Raw genomic sequence first — 26,169 nt, 5'->3', positions numbered from 1 at the left:
GGGACTCTATCAAGACAAAGAGCTTTTGCACAGCAAAGGAAACAGTAGACAAAACCAGAAGGCCGTGGACAGAATGGGAGAAGTTATTTGCAAATGTCAGATAAAGGGCTAGCATCTAGAATCTAGAATGTATAAAGAACTTATCAAACTCAGCACCCAAAAAACAAAAAATCCAGTCAAGAAATGGGCAGAAAACATGAACAGACATTTCTTCTAAGAAGACATACAAATGGCCAACAGACACATGAAAAAGTGCTCAACATCACTTGGCATCGGGGAAAGACAAATCAAAACCACTAGATACCACCTCGCACCATTCAGAATGGCTAAAATTAGCAACTCAGGAAGCAACAGATGTTGGCCAGGATGTGGAGAAAGGGGGACCCTCTTAACTGCTGGTGGGAATGCAAGGTGGTGCAGCCACTCTGGAAAACAGTATGGAGGTTCCTCAAAAAGTTAAAAATAGCGCTACCCTATGACCTAGAAATTGCACTACTAGGTATTTATCCAAAGGATACAAACATAGTGATTTGAAGGCGCATGTGCACCCCAATGTTTATAGCAGCAATGTTTACCATAGCCAAACAATGGAAAGAGCTCAGACGTCCATCAACAGATGAATGGATACAGAAGTGAGATATATATATATATATATATATATATATATATATATATATCACTCAGCCATCAAAAAGAATGAAATCTTGCTATTTGCAATGACATAGATGGACCTAGAGGGTATTATGCTAAGTGAACTAAATCAGAGAAAGACAAATACCATATGGTTTCACTCATATGTGGAACTTAAGAAACAAATCAGATGAACATAGGGGAAAGGCAAACCATAGAGATTGCTGAACTTTGGGGAACAAACTGAGGGTTGCTGGAGGGGGGTGAGGGGGATGACGTAACTGGATGATGGGCACGAAGGAGAGCACTTGATGGAAAGAGCACTGGGTGTTGTTTGCAACTGACGAATCACTGAATTCTACTTCTGGAACTAATAATACAGTGCATGTTAACTAAAGAGAATTTTTATTTATTTATTTATTTATTTAAAGATCTTTATCTATTTATTTGACAGACAGAGATCATGAGTAGGAGAGAGGCAGACAGAAAGAGAGGGCGAAGCAGCCTCCCTGCTGAGCAGAGAGCCCGATGCGGGGCTCGATCCCAGGACCCCGGGACCACGACCTGAGCTTAAGGCAGAGGCTCAACCCACTGAGCCACCCAGGTGCCCGTACTTGTTTATTTATTTTTTAAAAAGATTTTATTTATTTATTTGAGAGAGAGGGAGAGCATGAACGGTGGGGAGGGGCAAAGGGAGAGGGAGAAGCAGGCTCCCTACTGAGCTGGGAGCCTGACATGGGGGCTCGATCCTCCATCCCAGGACTCCGAGATCATGACCTGAGCTGATCATGATCTGAGCTGAAGGCAGATGCCTAACCCACGGAGCCACCCAGACACCCTAAACCGAATTTAAATAAAGAATACAAAAATAAAAAATGGAAAGCATTTGTAAAAAAATTTACCTAGGGCAAAACAAAGATAAGTACATTATCCGTCCGCCCAACCTCTCTCTTCTCCCTGTAGAACGAATCTTCTCTTGCATTCCTCATGCTGATCACCATCTCCCAGCCCCATTTTCCATTAGGCTCAGCAGGCATCATGCTTGGCGAGGAGTCCGTGAAAGTGCTTTCATTTCTTTTGACATTAAAAGAAAAACAATGGAATGGGATCCCTTCTGGATTACCCATCTCTGTACCCCCATGGTTGCAAAATATAATTTTAAAAGTTTATGTGTGTGTGTGTGTGTGTGTGTGTGTGTGTGTGTAGGGAGGGGACTTATGCACGGAAAAGCACCCACAGTCCAGGACATGGCACTGTGACCCTGTTGGCTCCTAATAACTCAAGATTAAACTGTAACCTTCCTTGAAGCTTATGTTCTCTGGTTTGGGGACTTACAGGGGTGGGGCACCCTGTTGCTCTCACAGCAGGATGAAGTCAGAGGCACCGAGCAAAATTAGAAAGCTAAACCAAACAGAGGGCAAAAGGGACTCTTCCCCACCGGGGAGACACGCAGTGCTGGGGAAGGAAGTAACAAGGTGTGGAGGGCGCTGGCTGGGCTCAAGTGCCATCCGGCCAGTCACCAGCAGAGTGACCTTGCATAGGTCACGTGCCTGCGGAAAGCACAGAACTAGGCAGTGAAACAGCGTTTTAAAGAGTGAAGGGTCAGTTTCCGCAAGAGTTCACCCTCTGCAGCCTGAGCTCCTTGAACCTGCAGTTCCTGTGTAAGATCAGGAAGTCCCCTGGCCGAAAGGAGAACTCTTCTGAAGCCCAAACCAAAAATGGGTGAATTCAAGAAAGAAAAAGCATCAGTAGCAAGGATGCCGGCAAGGACCGTGATTCAGGACACAGCCCTTGGGTTCTTGGTCTCCTCAAAAGGACCCGTGGGAAAGTCAACCGCAGCCTGTGGACACCAGCTCCGCGGGCTGGCGCATGGCCGAGCAACGGTGAGCACAGAGCGGAGGCTTCCTGGCGTGCACAAGCTCACAGCAAAGACACGAACGTGAACTCCCCAAACTATACTGTAAACTAAGGTGCCCCAGAATTGGGTCTGTCATTCACAATGGGGTGGGTTTGCAGGAGAGAAAGAAACGGCCGCCCAGTCCGACTTAGTATCCCACCGAGATCCCTGGGGAGAAGGGCAGAGAAGTCCCGCACATAAGCCATTTAGCAAGTTGGCTGAAGGTCATGACTCCCGAAAACATGCTGGTGAGAACACGGGGCCTGGGTGCGTCAGGAGGTTAAGTGTCTGCCTGTGGCTCAGGTCATGGTCTCAGGGTCCTCTGATGGAGCCCCGCATCAGACTCCCTGTTCAGCAGAGAGTCTGCTTCTCCCTCTCCCTCTGTCCCTCCTCCCCTGTCTCTGTCTCTATCAAATAAATGAATAAAATCTTAAAAAAAAAAAAAAAAGAACAAGGCAGGTGGTTTGATGCTGGCTTTAGGTTTAGACCTCTTACTGCTAAGAGCTGTGTGACCCTGAGCAGAGCTCTCCTTTTTTTTAAAAAAAATTTTAAATTTTTAAATTTTTTTATTTTTTCCTAAGCAGGTCTCTTACCTTCTCTGAGCTTCTGGTTCAATACTTTAGTATTTCTTAACTGCCTGGATCAGAAAAATCTCCAGAGGCTCTAGATTTCAAACACCAATTATCAGGCCCCCGGCCAGAGGCACTGTACTGGAATTTCCAGAGCTGGGCTATGGCTGTGGGCATTTTAACACGTTTTCCACTTACACTAGGCAAGATGGGAAACATATCCTTCTCAGCACAATGCGAGTGATAACAGCACTTCCCTCATGGGCTATTGGGGGCATTAAACGAGTTTACTGTGTATAGCACTCAGCACTGTGTTGGCACGTCGGGAGCCAGTAAGTACTAGCTTTTATCACTGAAAATCATTACTGCCATTTATTTAATAAATATTTATTGTGCACCTACTGCGTGCGGGGTCCAGATCAAGAGCTGGCAAACTATCACCTAGCGCTTGTCTTTGTACGATCTGTAAGCTAAGAATGGTTTTCATGTTTTTTCTGGAATGGTTGCAAAAAAAAAAACCAACAAAAGAAAAATAATATTTCCTGACATGTGAGTATTTTAGGAGATTCAGATTTTGATGCCCATAAATAAAGTTTTATTGGAACATGGCCACACCCACTCCTTTACATACTACCTATGGCTTCCATGTTCCACAGCGGAGTGCACAGTTGCAACAGAGACCATGTGGCCCGCAGAGCCGAACATATTTACTATCCGGCTCTTTACACCGGAAGCTGAACCACTGCTCTAAGACAAGGGACTTCCATTAAGATTCTTGTATTTTGGCCACGTGCAAAGATTTTTCAAGGGCGTGCTTAAAGAAATCAATTATCAGGTTCTCGTTTTTTGTATGTACTTTTTCCTAAAATTGATCATTTAAGAACATACCAGAAGGTGGCTCCCCTTGAATAATCTGCACCAAATCAATGCACGGACCTATAAAATCGCTGGGACAAAAAAAAAAAAAAAAAAAAAAGGACAAAATGTTGGAAATCATGGGTCAGTGTTGAGAAAGTGTTCCCTGCCCAGGGAGAGAAATCCCAGGTGACTTTCAGTTCTTTGCTTTTCACAAAATTGACCCACTTAGTTATGATTGATCATTATGTGATTTTCTAGCACATCATTTGGAAGGAATTAAAATAATTGAGAAGCATACTGTAACCATACAATTTCTCTCTCCATATCCTTATTTATATGGAAGAGACTTCTCAGACTTTACATCAAGAAGAAAGAAAATAACTGAAGATTACCTGTATCTTCTTCTAGCAGTTGGTAAAAAAAAAAGAATTTGTTCTTAGGTAATGTTCATCAAGGATATGTAAATAAGCCGATTCAAAAGTAGGCCTATCTATCTCATCAACACATTTATTGCCAGTAAAATTTTCCTTATATTTAATAATTATCAAAATGCATAATATATTTATGTTATTTACAGCATACCAACCAAAAAATTGTTTCCTTCTTTTTTTAATAGTTTATTTATTTAACTAATCTCTACACCCAATGTGGGGCTCAAACTCATGACCCCAAGATGAAACTCATGTGGTTCTCTGACTGAGTCTGCCAGGCGCCCCCAGAAATGGTTTCTAATGATGAGCTGGTATGGAAAACATGTTTAAAGCTTGGAGCTCTATATAAATTCTTGCAACCATTATGGAAAACACTGAGGAGTTTCCTTAAAAAAATTGAAAATAGAACTATCATATTATCTAGCAGTTCCACTTCTGGGTATTTACCCAAAGAAAATGAAAACACGAGTTCAAAAAGACACTGGCACCTGTGTGTTCACTGAGCATGATTTACAACAGCCAAGATACGGACGCAACCTCAGTGACCATCAACAGATGAACGGATAAAGATTTGGTACAATATATAGGTGATGTGTATGCATTACTCAGCCACAAAAAATGAAATCTTGCTTTTTGTGACCACATGGATGGACCTCGAGGGAATTATGTTGAATGAAATGAGTCAGGAAGGGAAAGACAAATATCATATGATCTCACATGTTAAACCCAAAAAGCAAAACAAATGAACAAACAAAATAGACTCACAAATACAGAGAACAAACTGATGGTTGCCAGATGGGAGCGGGGTGGGGGACTGGATGAACTAGGTGGAGGGTATTCAGAGATACCCCCTCCCCATTATAAAATAAATAAGACATGGGGATCTACTGTGCGGCACAGAGAATATTATATAGTGACCGACAGTAACTAAACTTACGGTGGTGATCATTTTGTAATATATATATGTAACAAATCACTATGCTGTACACCTGAAACTAATATAATATTCTATGTCAATTACACTTCAATTAGAAAAAAATAAAAAAGCTTGGCGCTGTATGGTCATAAGGAATAAAAAATGTAAACTTCAAATGACAGAACCATAATTTTTTTGCTGAGAATTAGGAGGAGATGAGCAACAAAATAATTTTCTACATTCTAACATTCAAGCCCCGTGTTCAAGACCCTCTCCCTATTCTGGAAGCTTCAGAATCTGGTTCTCTCATTCTGCCTGGCTGAGGTGAGTGAGGTGAGTCCCCACTTGTTTTTCTAGCAACACTGACAGTTTGTCTCAACATGACGGGTCACCAGCTCTAAGGCACCTCAGAACTGGATGAGATGGGTATTACACCTTCCATCTCCGCTAGAACAGAATTTGAAGATTACCGAATCCTACGCCCAAAGGTATCATTCATCTGCCGGATGAAAGAAACGCCAACCGAGGTGCCCGTTCTAAGCGGTATACTCAAGAACTCACTCTCACAGAATGATGGTAAGATCAGAGTAAAGACACGAAACAGGGAAGAGGAAGAATATGTAAGAAACGATGGCAGACAATGACCGTTGTCATCTTTGGCCAGATCTAAGTGGGTGAAGGTAACACAGGAATTATGAGACAAACCACAGGACAAAACTTAGCGGAAGCTTGGAAAGAAGCCCATGAACTGTCTTAGCAAAATTTGGGATTTGGGGAGAAGGGGGTTGCAGCAAGAGATGAAGTTCAAAGGCCTCCTGTCATGGGGGAACGAGACTTTTCAGTGGGAGGTGGGGGCATGTTCACTATTTATATTTGAGACGGCACTAGAGAAAAGTGAACTTACAAATAATTGGTAAAGTTTGGAAAGTAACTGTTAGCAGAATGGAGACACAGGCAGGAACTTTCAAGAGAAGAGGAAATAGCTAGAAAGAAAAAGAGAGAAAAAAAAATCATGAAGTTTAATAAACAGTAAATATTCAGTAAGACAGAAGTGAATGTACAAAGTCTATGTGGCTATGATAAAAGCAAACAGTGTGACTTCTATCCAAGACAAAGGGAAGCTGATAAAAGAAATATCTTAAATAACAGAGTAGGCAAGAGTAAATAAATAAATGTAATAAATATAAATGTATAAATGTATAAAAATAATGTATAAAATGTATAAAAATAAATGTAAATAAATATAAAGCAGGGCTTAGAATGTTATCAAGAGATAAAGTATAATGTAAGGTTAAAAGCTACTGAATGGAAAGAATAGGTATAGAAAAAAGGAAAAAAAGGTAAAATCGACAAAGAACATATAATAACCACGAACTCATACACCTAAAACAACATGGGGCAAGGTATAATAAAACAAAACACCCTAGTAGATATAAGAAAAGCTTGGTTTAAAAGAAAGATAACCATGCTGAGAGGTTTACAAATACTTCTTTCAAACTTTATCAGACAGAAAAGATGAGAAGTGAATAATTAAGTCAATGTGCTTCTTCTTTTTCTTATAAAAGATTTTATTTATTTGAGAGACAGAGTGAGCATGAGTTACGGGGGCGGGCGGCGGAGAGCAGAGGGAGAAAGAGAAGCAGACTCCCCGCTGAGCAGGGACCTGATGGATGATGGACGGTATGATGCTGGGCTCAGATCCTGGATGCTGACGGAGACCATGACCTACGCCGAAGGCAGGCCCTTAATGGACGGAGCCACCCAGGCGCCCCGCCCCACTGCCTCTTTAAAAAAGATTTTATTTATTTATTAAATATTTTATTTATTTATTTGAGAGCGAGAGAGAGTGAATGAGTAGAGGAGGGGCAGAGGGAGAGGGAGAATCAGACTCCCACTAAGCAGGGAAGTCCCATGTGGGGCTCGATCCCAGGACCCAGGGATCATGACCCAAGCCAAAGGCAGATGCTTAACCGACTAAGCCACACAGGTGCCCTTAAAGATTTTATTTAGAATGTTAATTTTTTTCCTTAACATGCTTATTTCATAGATACCTGTCAATCATAGCAAAAACTGGTCACATGCATTGTCATTGAAAGAACTAATAAATTACAGGGGCACCCAGGCTCCCTGCTCCGCAGAGAGACTGCTTCTCCTTCTCCTTCTGCCCCTCCCCACCAAGGGTTCTCTCTCTCTCTCTTGAATAAATAAATAAAATCTTACTAAAAAATAAACTAATAAATAACAAAGTGTATGTATTTTCATAGATCACATCCTCAGGCCTATGAGTATCAGAAACCACAATTCCAAATACAGTTTTCCACATCGTAACTATTTGAAAAATAAGAAACGTCCTTTTCTATAACCCACCAAACCAAGCAACCCACTCTGAAACAAAATAGCAAAGCATCTAGAACTTACAAAAGAAGAATACTTCATATATAAATCTATAGGAATATGGATTTTGTGAACTTTTTAAAAATTAAAAAAAATTTTTTTAGATTTTATTTATTTGACAGCCCGATGCGGGGCTTGATCCCACGACCCTGAGATCATGACCTGAGCTGAAGGCAGAGGCTTAACCCACTGAGCCACCCAGCAGCCCCTATTGTGAATATTTTTGAAAGACCCCAAAATAGGCAAAAAAGAAAGATGGGGTGTCCTATGTCTTCCCTGCTCTGGGTTATCTAATTCTTTGGACATTTGTGCCTTTCATTGTTTTTGAGATAGTTTACAACCTTCTGAGGCACAGAAACATATAATAAGGCAAACAACTCATCCACAGAAACGTGAATGCACTTTGTCCCAACGGAAAGTCCGGAGGTTGCCATGGAGACACCTGAGCCACTCTGTATGCGTGTGAATTTCTGGCTGCCTATGTAACTGAACATGCACTGAATTCTCCTGTGAGCCTGTTGGAGCCTGTTGGAGCCTGCTGAAACCAATGCACTCATTAATATCTTCATGACAGTTCACCCATTAACATTTTACATTTGTAGGATACTCATGATTGGAACTTTTAAAAAAATGATTTCTAACATTGGGTTAAGTCACCGTGGAAAATACGTAGCTTTAAATGCTTTCATCATGAAAGCCTCAAAATCATCGAACTTAGAGGAACTTAGAATAACAAAATAAACAGAAAGAAAAGCAGGAAGAAGATTAATTAAAAAGAGAAAAGCCGAAATGAATAAAATGGAGGAGGGAAAACTGAGTAACTAACAGCAAAAGCTTCCACATGAATAGTTTTGCTTTTACTTTAATACAAATGAAAAATAGACAAACCCTTTGACAAACTAAGGAGAAGACTGACAATACAAGAAAACAAAAACAGAAACCCTGCCCGGATCTGAGACCACTACCGTCCGAAACCAACAGCCATAAGAAAGCCGACAGACACCTCAAAATGCCAAAGATTTAAAACTCACTTTAAGAGGATATTAAACGGAATGTAAAATTCAGAGCAAAGTGAGTAATTTTTCATTTTGCAAAATAAAAATGACCAATATCGAGCCACATGGGCTGTAAAATGCAGACTGGTCGTTGTGGAAAAAGTAGGAAAGTTTTTTTTTTAAGCATGGGCCACAAAAGAGGGACGAAGATTACATCATAAATGGATCATTCCCGACATGGCGAAGCTATTGCTAAATGGCTGAAAAAGAAGGGAAGAGCCCCAATTTATTTTCAGAGTAGCATCACCTACAACCAACAAGCAAAAATCAGAGCCTGAAAAAGAATCCCAGAGATCAACTGCACTTATGGATAGAGTCGTACAACTTTCAAGCGAAATACCATAATTGCAAACCGAGCAGTGTGTTTGTTAGAAGAATAAGCCAACATGACCCACGGCTTGTTCAGGAATGCAAGGTGATTCGTACCAGCTATACAAATTCACTACATCCACAGACTTCAGTCCCAAACCCAAGGATTTGTCAAAAGATACTGAAAAGGTATTTGATACAATTCAGCAACTTACCCTGATACAAACTCTAAGTGAAAATGGCCGTAGAAGAAAAAGACCCAGGTCCTAGAAAAACCACCACTCAAAGGGTCAGTGCATTTATATTAACCCAGGAAATTCTGAAGCCGTTCATACTAAAACTGAGACACAAAAGGATGTCAGCTGTATCAGCTTTGTTTGATGGGACAAGGAAACAATTGAAATAGTATAAATATTACAAGAAAAAGCAACTTGGAAATGAGATGACTGTATCATAACCATTATAAGTTATATTTGTCAGAGACCAGGAGTTTCTAATAAATAAGTATTGTTAATTAATAAGAAAAATTTTTTAAAGATTTTGTTTTTAAGTAATTGCTACATCCAATATGGGACTTGAACTTACAACCCCAAGATCAAGAGTCTCACACTCTACCAATTGAGCCAGCCAGGCGCCCCAATTAATAAGAATGTTTGCTAAGGGAGCTCAATATAGACAAATACACCAAATACAGCTTTTCATTATATGTTTGCAACTATTTTAACATGGAAAAATCCTATTTATAATTATAATAAAATGATAGAATAATAAGGAAATATAGGCCTCATATTGTAAGAACAGATTGTATATGAAGAAAACTATATGAATAATGGTTACCCCAGGATTTGAATAAAGGTTTTTGGGTATAAGATTTAACATATTTTAAAAAGTCATTCTTTGTATAAGTTCAACATCACATGGATCCATTTCTAATACAAATTCTCAAAAGGTTTTTTTGGGGGGGCCCTTGAGAATTACTGGATAAAATGATAGCTCATTTGAAAATGAATATCTAGGAATTGCTATGAAAATTCTGGAAAAGAATAGCTAGAGGGAGGCTTTGTGATCCTAAAAGACAGTCAGGCTCGTCTTAATGCTCTTATAATAAAAAGTGTGCTGCTGGCAAACCAGAGAAGATATAGATCAGTGAGACACAGCAGAGCTTCCAGAAACAGAACTAAGTATATTCGAGAACTTCCATTTATAGGTGAAATTAGGATTTCCATGGAAAGGAAAATAATATTTTATTTAAAAAATGGTCCTGGCATAGGTGGGCTCCCAAATTCCCATGTCATATGGGCATGGAGTTTTTGCTGCAGTAAGTTGCTAACTAAAAACAAACAACACATATATTAAAGAAAAAACAAAGCCTTTTTTTCATCTCAGGGGAAGAGGTGATCATCCTAGAAAAAAAACAAGAGCTCTAAGTGATGCACCCGAAGGCTGACTATAGGAAAAGAGAGTTCTTTCTATGAGGTGACAGCGCCACAGGAACAGTCAGAAGACAAAGGACAGGAGGAAAGAAATTGTGACAGACATGGGGTTTGTGTTCCCAGTGTACAACAATCCAAGGAGAAACACGATGGAGAATGCGTTTTAGGTTCACAGACAAGAAAAATGCCAATGATCAACAAGTCTATATAGAGATGTCACAGAAATGCAGATCCAAATGCCAGCGGGGGAAATGGACAGAGCCCAGATGGCGTATTTTATTTGTCAGACTGACTGACAAAACTTGGAAAGACTGCTAACAGCCAGGACTGGTGAGAGCTGGGGCCCGCATCACGGAGGAGGCAACATTTCGAAAAAAGCAATCTGAATCCATACGCAAGTACGAACTACAGACACTCACTGTAACTCCAAAAGCACAACTGAATGTGGGCAATTGTGCAGGAGAGTGATTGCTACTGTTTTTAACCTGAGTATCCATGAGCAGGGAGTTGAATAATGCACGGTATGTCTCCACTACTACCTTTTGCTTAGAAAAACATTAGAGACAGATGTATTCACCCACAGTCGTGTGCATACATGGATAGTAAGAGCAGAAGCAGTATGGTACAATACTAGAAAAATAGGGAAAAACCTTTTCTACATGATTGTTTTGAGTCTGTGTAAGTCAGTATGTACATGGAGAAAACTTAACATTACGAACCTTGGGTAGAAGGATAATAGGAATGGCGCTGGAGATGACTGGCTTGGTTTTTGTACAATTCTGCATAGAGTTCCTTTATTATAAGGAACAAATTTTGCCGTTGTGGTTTGTTAAAAAATATCCAACTCTGTGTGTGTGAGTGTATGTGGAAGCATGTATAGGTGTGTATGGAGGGAAGCAGCTAGCTGGGGATATAAATATACAAAAGGAAATATATAAACAGAAAATAGTATGCTTGATTCAAACCCAATTCTGTAACCGGAGTAGAAAACATACATACATAACATAGAAACAAAGGAAGTCCATTAAAAAAGGAAATCCATCAACATGGTCACAGTTTTAATGTCTGGATAGTAAGATTACTAGTAACTTTAATTTCAAATTTTTTAAGTTTTTATTTTTTGAAAGAAAGATTTTATTTATTTATAGAGAGAGGGTGTGCACGAGGTGGAGGTAAGGGAAGGGGGGAGAGAGAATTTCAAGTGGACTTGACAATGAGTGCAGAGCCCGAGGTGGGGCTTGGCCCCTTGACCCCAAGATTGTGACCTGAGCAGAAACCAAGAGTCAGATGCTTAACCAACTAAGCCACCCAAGTGCCCCAACTTTAATTTTTTTAAAATAATATAATGTGTTTTTCATCTTGAAATGCACATTACATTTCTAATCAGGAAGAAAAAGTCCTTTAAAATTTGAAGAAAGGGGCATTCTGGAAAGAAAGATCTAGAAAGTAGGTTCACGACAATAGAAATTTCCTGGCTAAAACTGAACAGCTAAATAGTTTCTTTAAGAGCTGTAGGCAGGGGGCGCCTGGGTGGCTCAGTGGGTTAAAGCCTCTGCTTTTGGCTCAGGTCATGATCCCAGAGTTCTGGGACAGAGCCCCACATCAGGCTCTCTGCTCGGCGGGGAGCCTGCTTCCTCCTCTCTCTCTGCCTGCCTCTCTGCCTACTTGTGATCTGTCTGTCAGATAAATAAATAAAATCTTAAAAAAAAGGGGGGGGGCTGTAGGCAGGACACCTGGGTGGTGCAGTCAGTTAAGCATCTGACTCTTGGTTTTGGCTCAGGTCATGATCTCAGGGTCCTGAGATAGAGCCTCGTGTCAGGCTCTGCGCTGGTGTTGGAGCCTGCTTAAGTTTCTCTCTCCCTTACCTTCTGCCCCTCCACACACCCCCAGTTAGTGCTCTCCTTCTCAGTTAAAAAAAAAAAAAGAGCTGTAGCAATAATTCTAAAGCAGTGAAATTATTAAAATATTAACCAGCAAGCTGCAAGCTTTTTCATTTTCTTGCCAAACCAGTTAATGACTCATTATTACCATCGCTAATATGAAAATAAATTGTGGCAATCCCCCCGCCCCGTGTTCAAATACTGAGGATCAAAGAAAGGAGACAACTCTAACTTTACAGCTATTTCCTAAGGGAAGCTGATTTTCCTATTCCAATAGGCAAACCCTGAAGGTTTCTGCATCATAGCCTTTTGTGTATTTCCTTAGTTTGTTATTACCAAAGAAAAGGGGAGAGAGGATGGGTAATATCTTTATGTAAAAGTGAGCTAATCTGCATGAGAATTTTAATGTTTGTGTGCTAGGAAAGTCAAAGTGATGAGGGGTCTGGTAAAAATGTAAGGGTTTTCTGGGTACCTGGGTGGCTCATTTAGTTAAGTGACTGCCTTGGGCTCAGGGCATGATCCTAGGGTCCTGGCACTAAGCACCCCCTGGGGCTCCTTGCTCAGTGGGATGCCTGCTTCTCTCTCTCCCTCTGCCTACTGCTCCCTCTGCTTGTGCTCTCTCCTCCAGTGTCAAATAAATAAATAAAATCTTTAAAAAATAATGCAAGGTTTCTTGTAACATTTAAATGCGCTTTCCTCACCTATCCTTGCTGACACTCTGTGGGAGCATGTTTCAGTCATTCAATATGTATTAAGAGCCCACGGTGAGTTGAAGATCCTGGTAGAGGCTGGAAATCGTAACTGGTTCAGGGCTTTGGGCAATTCTAGCTTGCTCTCTGGCGCCACCTACTGATCATACAGCATTTTAATTCTAAAACAGTAATATTTGAATTCCCCTTTCCTCAATAGAGCCTGGGCTTCTGAAAAACGCAGGTGCTTTTCCAGTCCCGTTCGTCTTGTCCCTGGGATGGCACACATACTGATACTTAAAACAACAGTATCCTAGAAAGCCATCCTAAATGTTAATAGGAACTCACATCATATTTGCATCTAAGCAGAAATCTCAAGTTTCAAAATGGAAATGGTATCACTGGGTCACTTTAGCACGAGGCATACTTAAGTCGAGTGTGAAGGTGGTAAGACATTTGCATCCTATCGCTCAGAGGACTAAAAGCCTTTGCTTCTTCAAATTCCCTTTAGTTATAGGATAATTCACACCCCGCTATGCTCCAGGCATACTGTGACTCTAAAAAAATCATTAACATTCTGTATATTTTACTCACATATCAATTTATTAGGAAACCATTCCTTTTTTTCTCATTAGCACTAGACATTTTTTTGGGGGGGTGGGGGTCAAGTATCCATGTAACATTATGTAGAAAATGGTCCTCATGCCGATCGATTTGTATCCATGTACTAAAACAGTAATAGCCCAGACTTGGAGGGAGGATGTTTCAGCATGATGACTTCAGAGAGGTTGGGAAGTCTCCCATCTCCCACACAACTTTAATGAGATTGGAAAAAACCCTTCTCAGAACTGGGAAATCAAGCCGGACAAAAAAACGTATTCACTACTCACTGCCTTGAATTCCAACCCCTGACTGGAATCATCTCGGCGACAGCCAACAGTCAGAACACTCCGAACACGGCGACTCAGAGGTGGTCTCAACGTGATCACAAGCATTTAAAAAATTATAGTAAGCAGTATAAAATTACAATTTATTACGAGGGGAGGGGTTTCACAACAACCCTTAAAAACATTAAGAGCAAACCTCTCACAGAACTCTATTTAGGACTTCGTGTTTTTGTCACTCCATTTCCCCCTTTCTTTTGGTTTTTAGGTACTAATCTGGTATGGAATCCGCCGGGCAGAGCAAGGCCGGGTGGGCTCCCCCTTGAATGATGGAGTAAGTCTGCTTGGGCAGTTCTTGTTGGGAGGAGGAGGAGAAGATAGGCGGCGCCGTGGTGGCCACCGCGATGTTCTGCCCTCCGTCGCTCACCACGGTCACTTCAGCCGTCCCCTCCTGAATCAAGGCATTAAGGCCTTCAAAGTCCGTGCACGTGATTCCCGAACTAGTGATGAAAGTCTGGTTGCCGGAGCCTTCCTGGGGGCTGCCGGGGGTGGTGGGGATGAGAGTCTGGTGCAGAGTGGCGCCGTCGGCCTGGTCGTGAGTGGTTAGCAGGACCGCGGGCTGGCTCATCGCGCCCGCCTCGCTGGGACACCCCGAGGGCTGAGGAGGGGCGATCAGATTGACCTGGCGCAGGATCTGCAGCCGGCTGTTCCCGGGGAGCTCCTCGGCGTTCTGCGCCACCAAGGCGGGGGGTACGATGTTCACCGCGGTGGCCGCCGCCTGGATGATGGTGTTGGCCTGCGGTACTTGGTGCCCCACGATGATTTTGACTCGGCCCTCGCTGAACGGGGGCACTTGGCTGGGCTGGAGGGGCACCTGCAGGTGGCCCACGGTGAGGGGCGCGGCCGGCTGCTTGCTGGGGTCTATCTGGAACTGCAGGACCGTCACGTCCGAGTTCTTATTCTCATTGTACTCACTGTGCTGCCTCTTGTGGCTGCGGAGCGAGTCCTCGCGCATGAACGAGGCGTCGCATATGTCACAGTGGAAAGTCTTCTTGGCGTCCAGCTTGGCCACCTGCCGACCGCTCTGTCGGCCCGCGTCTTTCCTCTCCGCGGCCTCGCTCTTCACCATGTCCCCATGGAACTTCTTCATGTGCTTGCTGAGGTTGCTGGGCTGCTTGGTGTCGAAGCTGCAGTAGTGACACTTGAAGGGGCGGTCGGTGCAATGGATGCGCTCGTGCACGCGCAGCGCGGCCTTGCTGGAGCACGAGTAGCTGCACTCGGAGCACTTCTCGGGATGCTCCGACTGGTGCGCCCGGCTGTGCTTCCGGAGGGTGGCTTTGCTGTCACCCAGGAAGTCGCAGTGCGGACACTTGAAGTTATTCCCGCTGTGCTTGATGCGGATGTGCGACTTGAGGTTGCCCTTCATGGTGCAGCGGACATTGCAGAACTCGCACTTGAAAGGCTTCTCCCCCGAGTGCACGCGCATGTGCCTTTTCAAGTCCGAGCTGATTTTGAACTTGGCGCTACAGAGCCAGCACTGGAAGGGGGCGTCCCCTGTCAACACAAGGTGAGTTTCGATAAGAACAGGCAGGCAACAACCACAGCGGATCCCCCCGAAGCACACACCAGACAATCGCTTATACCAAGGCAGGCGAGTGGAGCCTTTCCCACCGCAGCTGCTAGCAGCCCCTGGGAGAAAAAAAAAAAGGGGGGGTGGCGTAGGGGGCGGGGCTTCTTTTCTTTCCCCAAACCTAAACCACCAGCACCCTTATAAAAACCCACAAGAAAAAGGGGAGATTGAAAAGAGCTATTTAATGGTCCCAAATAAAATAGTTTTTGTGAACACACTTATGTTCTTTAAAACGACCAAGCTATGGTTCAATTTTGCTACTGTGCCTGCTCTGCTAGTTAATGGTTCCCAGTTGTGTAAATTTTGCATAATCCGTTGATTCTGATTGAGTTACATGTTGTAACAGACTCGAGGACACATTTTGGAAACCGTCCGCTCCATGCTCCCTCATCAGAACAGTCTTTTATAAAGCGATTGAAACGCCCAGCTTACGCTTCATGCAGATTTTTATTAATAAAGACGTGTTTATTGCGCAAAATTTATTTATCCCACATTGCCAGCTGCGTTCTTGTGAAGTTACGAAATCCAGCTGCTTGATTTTTTTTTTTTAATTCATGGTCGCTGAAAGATGAGCAGAGAAAGTGAAATTGCAAACATCTGAATGCACACGACACTCCAAATTTGTTTCCTCAATGAATGGCAAATCCGAATCACCTACGGCACTGAGAGTTCAAGCAAATTGGTGACCCTGCCCATTCCAGTATTGCTGAAGCAAACAAAGTAGCAGCTAACATTCTTCCGTTGTTTCCAAGATGGTAGGTGCTCTGCTGAGCACGTTACAAGGTCACAAGAGTGGTCTCATTTGATGATCCCAACATTCCCACGAGATGGGTACTATTATCGGTATTCTTCTTCTTTTTTTTTTTAAGATTTTATTTATTTGTTTGACAGACAGAGATTACAAATAGGCAGAGAGGCAGACAGAGAAAGGGGGAAGCTGGCTCCCTGCCAAGCAGAGAGCCCAATGTGGGGCTTGATCCCAGGATCCTGAGATCATGACCTGAGCCGAAGGCAGAGGCTTTAACCCACTGAGCCACCCAGGTGCCCCTATTATCGGTATTATTCTTAGCACTACTGCACAAATGAGGCCTAGAGAGACTACATCAGCTTGTTCATGGTCACCCAGTAGTGCGTAGCAGGGCTTGGATTCCTTCCAACCCAGGCTGGCTCCAAAGCTGGTATTCCTAGATGCTGGGTAATTATCTGTGCATGCGACTGATGTTCGCTTTCTTAGGCCATAAGCTCAAAGATGGGCTCGTGTTCCAGCCTTTTTGGCATAAGGTCTAAAACATCATCATAAGCTGCTTAATAAATGCAAGTAAGTAAAGATGGCAGGGAGCAAATTTGACAAACTTCTAGAAGACTGAGAAGCTCAAACCTAAACCATGCTTTGTATGACTAAAGACCACCAAGATCATGCATAGGAAGTTCTAGAACAAGGAATGGTAAGCTATATATAGCCTGTGGGCCAGATGTGGTCCACTGCCTGTTGTTTTATAAATAAAGTTTTATTGGAATCTAGCCACACACCAACATGTTCACATGTTGCTTATGGTTGTTTTGTGCTACAAAGGTGGAGGTGAGCAATTGTGACAGAGACTGTATTGCTTGTAAAGGCCAAACCCTTTGCTATTTGGCCTTTTACAGAAAGTTCACTGACTCTTGGCCTTGGAATCTTTTTCTTAACCTCTTTGACTCCAGCAATTCCTTTTTGGCAGTGTAGAGAAGCCCATGGACCCTTTCTTAGAATAATGTTTAAATACAAAAAGCAAACTAAATAAAAATCAATACGAATGCAAAAGAAACCAAGCCTAATGAAAGAATTATATAGAAAATTAAAGGAAAAAATTCACAATATAACAATGTGTGTGTTTTACTAAAGTCTTTTTTTTTTTTTTAAAGTAATCTCTACACCCAACATGGGGCTCGAACTTATGATCATAAGATCAAGAGTTGGATGCTCCACCCAGTAACTGAGGCAGCCCCGTGCCCCTCGGTGTGCTTTATGAATGCGTTAAATAAGATCTAGTGGAGGATCTGTAACTATAATGATTTCTAACTAGAAAAGAGCATAAATGATATATTGATCGATCTCTAACAACTGTTACGAAAAGATCGGTGATTTCTGCTGGCAGCAAGTTCATATGCACTACTCATAGATCAGCTGCCAATTTTCGTAATGGAAGGACATGCCCAATTTAAATACAGGCTAGTGAAAATGAAGATGTAATTTTTTTTCCTATCCAAGTTCCTGGACCATCTAAAGTCTATTCATGGATCCCTGCATGGAGGAGTCTGTGGAAGGAGGAATCCCTGCTCTAGGATGTCCTACTAGGTTTTCCCATTACATCCCTGCCCAAATAAGTGACAGTCTTTTTACCTTTTTTTCTTTTAAGCCATAGTAGAGGTGGAACCCAGAAATACCGGATAATCAAATCTCACAGCTGAGCTGCAGCGTTAACACTTTTGATATGAAAGCAAAGGTTTCAAATCCCTTTGTCATCTTTTTTTTTTTTTTTTCAAATCACAGATTTCTTAACTGAGGCATACCGGTCAATAATAGTTCCTGGGACCATGACCTCTCCAAAGCTAATGACTACGTCTGTTCCTGCCCTCCACCTGGTCCTTACAGTGTCCAGTACCGTGTGGGGACTTAATGAATGTTGTTGAATGAATAAGCAATTGATATATGTAAGCTGACAGATCTTTCTTGAGTTTAGCTTGCTATGAAAACCACTGATGATGAAAATCTAAGCAATGAAAAAATCAAAGCAAAATCCTATTTATTTTACGATTTGTAAACTTTTCTAAGTGCCATGGATTCCTAAAAGGGAAATGAACAGTCTACGGAGACATCGCATAAGCACACGTTTAAATTTTTGAAAATTCACCTTTTCTAGATCAACTTGATGATGCTACTATCAATGGTAAGTCTATCCTCATAAAGTCAAAATGAATCAGAACCACTTAGATAAATGAGTGCTTCAGCCCCTCTAACAAAGGCGGGGGAGATTTCTGGAGAAAATCAGTTGGCCATCGGTGATGTCTATGTCTTAACTTGCTTTTGCAGATTACAAAGATGTTCTCAAATCTCACCATCTCTCCTCCCTCCCTGTAGCCATGGCCTCTGCCCCGTGTGCAATTCTGCATGGTCTCCAGACAGGGGCGGGATGCCCTGCTATGAGCCTTGACAATCACGTGACTGGATCTGGCTGATGGTATTTTCAGTAGACTTGATCCAAGTAATGGCTTGAGCACTGGGTTTTGCTCGCTTGCTCCTCTGTCAGCCATTGCCATGAGACGATCGAGGCTGGCTTAGCGTGCTGGTCCCAGGAGGAGGGTGACAGAAATGTGGAGCAGCACTGGATTTCCGCAGCCGAGACCAGTGGATAGACGGCTCACAGCCAGCAGATTCCCAGATGTGTGAGTCCAGCCAAGATCAGAACCGCCGAGGTGACCCCCAGCGGATCCCCCGAACGCCAACAGGAAAGACATGTCATTAGGTCCACTGAGGTTTTGTGGGAGAATTTGTTACGCTGCACTAGCGTGCCAACAGAGAGCTAATACAGAGACTGGTATCTAGAAACAAGAGTGTTGCCATAACAGAAAATTAAAATATGCGTCATTGGCTTTGGGACCAGGTGGCAAGAAAAGACCAAAGAAGTGGCAGGGTGCACTATTTAATGGCAAACATTTGGTCCAACTGTCGTGTGCCGTTAAGTTAGAAGATAAAGATTGTAACACACCTGTTCAATCTGGGACTTGAGCAAAGAGATTAATTCTGGGCAAACAGTGAAAGAGCCTGATGAGGTCGTATAAGGTCATATAAGGAAGAGACAAACTCATACAAGAACTGGCCATTTCTCTAAATGGAATTTAGAGAGAATAGAGCAAACCACAGACGTGATTTCCCATCTCCAACTAGCAAAGGGTATTCACTGTAAGACAGAAGCCGGGGACAAAGGTCATATCCAGGGATGTGATCTCAGGGGTAAGACCAACGAGAAATGAGAGATGTGAATGTCAAAGTTCTTCATGAATGTCTCCAAAAGAATTAAGTTGGTGCCAGGTAGGTTCTCCAGCTGGACAAGGATTCCTAGGAACATCAAGGGATTCAGCCACAGAAGGTTATCTGTTAAAGTGCCCGCAGTGGGGTTCAGAAGGAAGGAGAGTTTCTGAGAGAATCATGGGCGTGGCTTCTGGCACACGGACACACAGGAAACTCACAAAATTTTGCACGTGTCTCTACCAGCAAACCCGTCATTCCCGTTGACTAAAAAGAGCCCTACTTTTGGTAGGCAGGAAGCAGGCTGAGAATGTTTCGCAAAGGTACTTCTTCCACAACTTTTTGGAAGTGGCTCAGGCGGCTGATGGGAAGATGCTTCGACGGGCAGAGTCAGGAACCAGGGGACATGCGCCCAGAGGGATTTTGGAAATCCATGGAGCTGGGACAGCAGGGTTACTGGGATTACCCTGGCTCCGTGTCACCACTGGACATCAGGAATGGAGGAGCAGACTTCTCTTTTTACTTCAAAGGAACTCTAGGTCAAGAGAAGCCATACCCAGAACTGGTGGAGATCAAGGGATCCTGGGGTTTGAGCCTGACCCCGTGATGAGGTGTGACTTATGTGGGTCTTAGGAAGGTGTGATTGTATCCACCTGTCCGAGTTGTGTGTGACAGCATGGTGGACTGTGGTGGTTTGCAAAAATGGTCGCAATTCTTTACCCTCCCTCCTATCTCTGGCTTTTGCCCTGTAACCGCATGGTGACCTCCCATGGTAGGTGAGCCCGGCCCCATCCCTGATATCTGGCCCCATCACATAGCCTGCTTCAGCCAATGGGATGCAACCAGAACCTGGAAATGGGCCTACCCACCGGATGTGCTTGCCACTGTCACGAGAAGGACAAGCCTTGGGTAGCCCACTGGTCCAAAAGGAGGGTGAGAGGCAAGTGGAGCAGAGCCGGACCACCCCAGCTATGGCAAGTGGACAGACAGCTAACCCACAGGCAGCCGATCCCCAGCCAAGGTCAGTGGACACCCAGCCTTTTGCCCCACATGTGACTGAGCCCAGTCAAAACCAACAGAGTGTCTGGCCAACTGGCTAGACCTGAAGTATGTGAGCGATACTCGATTACAATCTGCCATTGAGGTTTTGTAGTGATTGTTACACAGCATCACCGTATCCAGAGCTAACTGATACACTTGCCCAAAGGAAATGTCAATGACTCGTTAAGTGACCTCCCCTGCTGCGTTTTCCCATGAAGCTGTCCCAGGCTGAACTCATCTGAGTATACTTCAAAAATGACCGGAATGCAGACACTATGCAGAGATTTATTAAAAAATGCGTTGTTGACGTTTCTCTCATGAGTTCATGGAGCTCACCTTCTCATCGAATACTTTACTAGTGAATAAGTTATAGAGTGGCATAAAGATAGCGATGAGGTTATAAGCTCAATGATTTTTTTCTCCCTCATCGAGAAAGGCTCTTCCAGGTGGACACAAAACGAACCCGCGAACTGTGCAATGAGCAGACGTCCCCCGTGTGTGTACTGAGATGGTGCCTCAGTGCTTTAAGGTGCTTTTCAGCAGCTGGCGGTGAGGAGCCCAGCGTGCGAGCAGCAGGAGGGACCTACCTGTGTGGGACCGCAGGTGGACGGTGAGCTGGCTGGAGTTGCGGCTGGCATAGGGGCAGATCTGGCACTTGAAGGGCCGCTCGTCCGAGTGGATCCGCAGGTGTTTGTTGAGGCTGCTGCTGTCGGCCGCGGCGTAGTCACACGTCTTACACTTGTAGGGCTTCACGCCCGTGTGACACCGCATGTGGGTCTTCAGCTTGTCTTTCCGGCTGAAGCACTTGCCACAGACCTCACACTTGTGGGGCTTGTCTCCTTCAAACACACACACAGAAGGTATCAGAAAACAACACTGAAGAAGAAAAAGGCTGATTCCCCCCTCCGGCCCACTGGTCCAAAAGGAGGATGAGAGGCAAGTGGAGCAGAGCCGGACCACCCCAGCTACGGCAAGTGGGTAGACAGCTAACCCACAGGCAGCCGATCCCCAGCCAAGGTCAGTGGACACCCAGCCTTTCACCCCACCTGTGACTGAGCTTTATGGTGAGAAGAGTACGCGGTCACTGAAGGATATTCAGGTCACTTCAAAAGCTAGATAGAAAAATTTGCCAAGAGCTAACATCTTTGTGTGTGGGGGGTGTTCTTCTATTTTGCCTCTTGCCATTTCTTGGTTTTTCCTGCATCAAATATGAATTCCTTATCCATTAAAAATAAGGGACTCACATGTCTGAAGTAGAACTAAGGAGAATAAGGAACTGTTCATTGTCTCCTTCCGTTCTCTCCTTTTCCTGTTTTTCCACAGATACACCCTAACGTGCAGACACTCTAAGTTTTCAGAGAGCTCGGGGCTGAGCAGCTCCTGGCTCCCTTCCCCAGCCCGGCCCGCAGCCACGAATCATTCTGCAGCGCGGTCCTCGCCAATGAAATGGCAGAGAGGGTCAATGCGTCCCTTCTGCGAAGGGACACTGCTTGCCTTTTACTTTCCACTTTCTGCCCTTCCCTGCCGTTTCCGAGACATGGGGTGAACGCGCAGGTGAGGGCACCTTGTCTGCAGACGGCTGATCCTGTGACGTGATGTGCTTTAATGACGCAGAAGCAACTTAAGTCCCTGGCTGATCTCGTAGGACAGAGCCACCTACCTGCTCTAGACCTCGTGCCTAGCTCCGGACAGTGACGTGAGAGAGGCATAAAGCCCTATGGCGTGGGAGCTGGGGTGGGGCTCTCTCTGTCACGGCAGCTTCATCTATACCCACTAACATACCTACTACCCATGAATGACTGCTGATTGTTTTACGGGCATCTCTCTAATTATTTGTGTGTGATTCTCCTCAATCCTCCTAACCACTGGGACTAGAACCCACGACGGTCTTGCTTTCTGAGCCCAAATGCAACAAGGCCTCCCCACTGACTACTCCCTTGCACATTAACTCATCCCGATTGCCTTGTCACATCATTTCATCTCTGCAACATGATGTGTAAAGTGGAAGGATTTCACTGGATGGCGGCACCACCGATGACTGAACCAGTGTCCTACCTGGCCACCGAAAAGAATGAAGCCGACATGTACTACTGATGTGGAAAGATGACCAATAGTGACAGCAATTTGCAGGGATGGTATATATAATATTAACTTCATAAGAGATGGAAAAAGTAGATTCTGTGTATTTTTAGAGTAAAGATTGGTCTTCTAGAATGAGACACAATAGTCAACTAAGACTGGTGACTTTGGGCTTATACCGCATAAGGAGGTGGGCTCTGAGTCAGGATTTTCCCTTTTTACTTAACATATTAAATATGTCTTTTGGTTAAATCCTAAATGCCAAGTGCTAAAATGAATGGTCAGCCAAAGCTGACCACTACCGTCAGAGAGCAAACGTCTGGGATTTAAGAATATACCTCAAAGTGTATGAAAGATTCTAATTTTATTAATAAAAAATGTTAGTAGTCAAATTTAAAAATCCATGAACAAAAATTTCTCAGTGATGGTCAGCAGCTGATTAGCTCCTGCGGTCGCCAGGCTGTGTATGTGTCACCGTGGGCGGCCGCCGGATGCGGGAGCAGAAGGATGATTTTGGGCCAGCTCGCTAGGGCTGCTCCTGGCCACACCCTCCTCTTGGAAAGTAACAAAGGTAAGGACACCTCGTCAACTCTCTAGCTGTAAGACGTTATTGGAGTTGCTGCTGTCATGCAGAAACCATCCCAGGACCTAAGCTGGGCTACCGGCACGTATAAGGTGCTTCCTGAAGTGCAGAAACGGACTCAAGGTCACTGCTTCACTTATGCATCTCGAGTGTTCCCTGGGTCCTCGTGAACAACGACCACACTCCACTCTGGCAAGGATACATGGGCTACGCTTCACTCGACTGATGGGATCCACGTCCAAGCCGCGTGGAGAGATTCTTTCTTTGTGACCTCGAGAATGCTTACCAACACTTGAAACTTAATATTCTAATAATCAGAGTAAGTCCAAAGGACGTGACACTGTGAGGTTGGTTAGAAGGGGATGGGGACCCCAGCGTGGCCAGGCCATCACTAGCATGGCCAAGAAATTTCAGAAATCATAGCTGGAGATTTCATCTTCCAAAGGTGAGGCCGACGTTGGGCAATTACTGATATCTCAGCCACATGTCAGAGGACGCCTGCCTTATACACTTCTATCCTCTCTACATTCACACTCTCTCATTTGAATTATGAGTATCTAATGCTTTGTTAAAAATAGTCTAAATGCAGCTCCTTCTCCATTCAGAAAATCCGGGAGACATAACCATAGTATATTAAAGAAAATTAAAGTCACCAGAAATAAGTACATTTTTCTTCTCCATGGACCAATCTTTTCCTCTCCTTTTACAGTTTTCTTTAATTCTTTCTTTCTTTCTTTCTTTGTCTTTCTTTCTTAGTAATCTCTACACCCCACATAGGGCTTGAACCCATGACCCCAAGACCAAGAGTCACATGTTCCACCAACTGAGCCATTCAGGCATACCGTCAATCTTTCACTTTCCTTTTATTATTTATTATTTTTTTAAAGATTTTATTTACTTATTAGAGAGAACACAGGAGCAGGTGGGGAAAGAGAGGGGAGAGAGGGTAGCAGACTCCCTGCTGAGCAGGGAACCCGACACGGGATTCAATCCCAGGACCTTGGGATCATGACCTGAGCTGAAGGCAGACACCCAGAACCTCCCAGGCACCCATTTTCTTCACCTTTTACAAAAGATATTTATTTATTAAATTTTACTTTCAAAATGGCAAAAATAACATACACACACACACTCTGTATCCAGTGATACAGTAAAGATACTTTAAAAAAAAATGGAGTCTTCTTCCCCTTCTTTCTTCCTTTATCAATTGTTACACATACACACATTCACAAGACCATCGCCTCAAAATAAGAATACGTACCTTTAAATTTTAATTAATTCTGGCAGATTAATTGTCAAAATGGTTGGAGCTGTTTACACTTCTACTAGCTAAGTTTGCTCCTATCTGTCCCAGCACTGGATTTTATTGTTTTATATACTTTCTGCCAAAATCATGTATGGAAATAGTATCTTATTTTTATTGAATTTGTGTGTGTGGTCCTGTGACAACCTGCGAGGTTCCATGGCCTATCACATGTCTGACTTGTCCGGATCCCCGGCTCCTAGCACAGAGTAGAGGCTCTGGGCACATGTGCCACAGAAATGCCACTTACCAGTGTGAATTTTTAAATGACGCTCCATGTCCTTCATACCATAGGCAGTCTTGAACTGGCAACCTTAAAAAGGCAAGAAAAGATTAATTACAGAGGGAAACATCATAACCTAAGGATGGAGAAACCTGGAAGAAACGTCCTTAACCAAGTGACAAGAGTAAACCCCATGGTGAGCGGGACAAAGAGGTATCACGTGCCTCCTGATACGAGGCCCTCAGAAGGACAGACATCACATCTGTGCTTCCTGCCCACACTGCAGAGCCTAAATCTCATTGTGAGGAAATAACAGACAAACCCAAACTGAGCAACACTTTACAAAATAACTGGCCTGTACTTTGCAAAAATGTCTAGGTCGTGAAAGACAAAAGCTTAGGATTCAAGGAAACCGAAGAGACGGGAAAATTCAAAGAAACGTGCAGTCATGAACTGGATCCCAAATCAGGGGAAAGTGCTATTGTTTTGCTACAGAGAACAAGAGTGAGAAGCTAATAAAATCTGAATAAGGCCAGTGGTTTGATAAAGTGTGTGTACATGTTAATTTCCTTTTTTTTTAAGTAAACTCTCTGCCCAACGTTGGGGCTTGAACTCACGACCCCAAGACTGAGACGCATGCTCCTCCCTCTGAGTCAGCCACGTGTTCCTAAATGTTAATTTCCTGATTTTTGAGGATTGTGTTGTGGGTTATAAAAGAACTTCTTTGACTCTAGGAAATATACATTGAGGTATTTAGGGATACAGGGACATCACGTCTGCAACTTACTCTAAAATGGCTTTGGGGACCATAAGAGACTCTTAATCTCACAAAACAAACTGAGGGTGACCGGGGGGAGGGGGGTAGGGAGAGGGTGGTGGGGTTATGGACATTGGGGAGGGTATGTGCTATGGTGAGTGCTGTGAAGTGTGTAAACCTGGCGATTCACAGACCTGTACCCCTGGGGCCAATAATACATTATATGTTTATAAAAATAAATAAATAAAATGGCTTTTGGGGAAAAGTATATATATATACAGAAAGAATGATAAAGCAAATACAGTATGTTAACATTTAGGAAATCCAGATGAAGGGCATCCATAAATTTCTGTACTATTTTTGCAGCTTTTCTGTGAGTTTGAAATTATTTCCAAATAAAGTTTTTTTTTTCTTTTTCTTTCTTTCTTTCTTTCTTTTTTTTTTTTTTTAAAGGAAACAGCAATCTTTCTGGGTATCTTCCTAAGCCATAGCACAGAAAGAAAAATTCACAGTAACTTGGATCCTCATGAGTCCCATGTTTGTAAAAAGTCTTTTTTTTTTCTTCAAGATTTTATTTATTTATTTGACAGAGAGAGAGAGGA

At 43.3% G+C, this 26,169-nt stretch overlaps 1 protein-coding gene across 3 annotated transcripts in view; it reads right to left on the bottom strand.

Moving 5' to 3' along the window:
• The window catches only part of ZFP64 (ZFP64 zinc finger protein), an 87,731-nt gene that overhangs the window by 44,242 nt on the left and 17,320 nt on the right, over positions 1 to 26,169 (bottom strand). For 2 of the 3 annotated variants that reach the window (XM_059132644.1, XM_059132643.1), the window contains exons 4-6: positions 24,838 to 24,900; positions 21,210 to 21,461; positions 14,071 to 15,499 (exon numbers count right to left, since the gene is read on the bottom strand). In XM_059132644.1, the coding sequence (XP_058988627.1) occupies positions 14,217 to 15,499; positions 21,210 to 21,461; positions 24,838 to 24,900 (1,598 nt within the window). In that variant the 3' untranslated portion in view covers positions 14,071 to 14,216. Of the gene's footprint in view, positions 1 to 14,070; positions 15,500 to 21,209; positions 21,462 to 24,837; positions 24,901 to 26,169 lie in introns of those variants that run through there. The other variant, XM_059132645.1, reaches the window with a different exon arrangement.

Source organism: Mustela lutreola, chromosome 9 (genome assembly GCF_030435805.1).
Source record: "Mustela lutreola isolate mMusLut2 chromosome 9, mMusLut2.pri, whole genome shotgun sequence".
NCBI classification, from domain to species: domain Eukaryota; kingdom Metazoa; phylum Chordata; class Mammalia; order Carnivora; family Mustelidae; genus Mustela; species Mustela lutreola.
The sequence above is the reverse complement of the archived record's forward strand: the minus strand, read 5'-3'. Positions and strand labels throughout refer to the sequence as shown.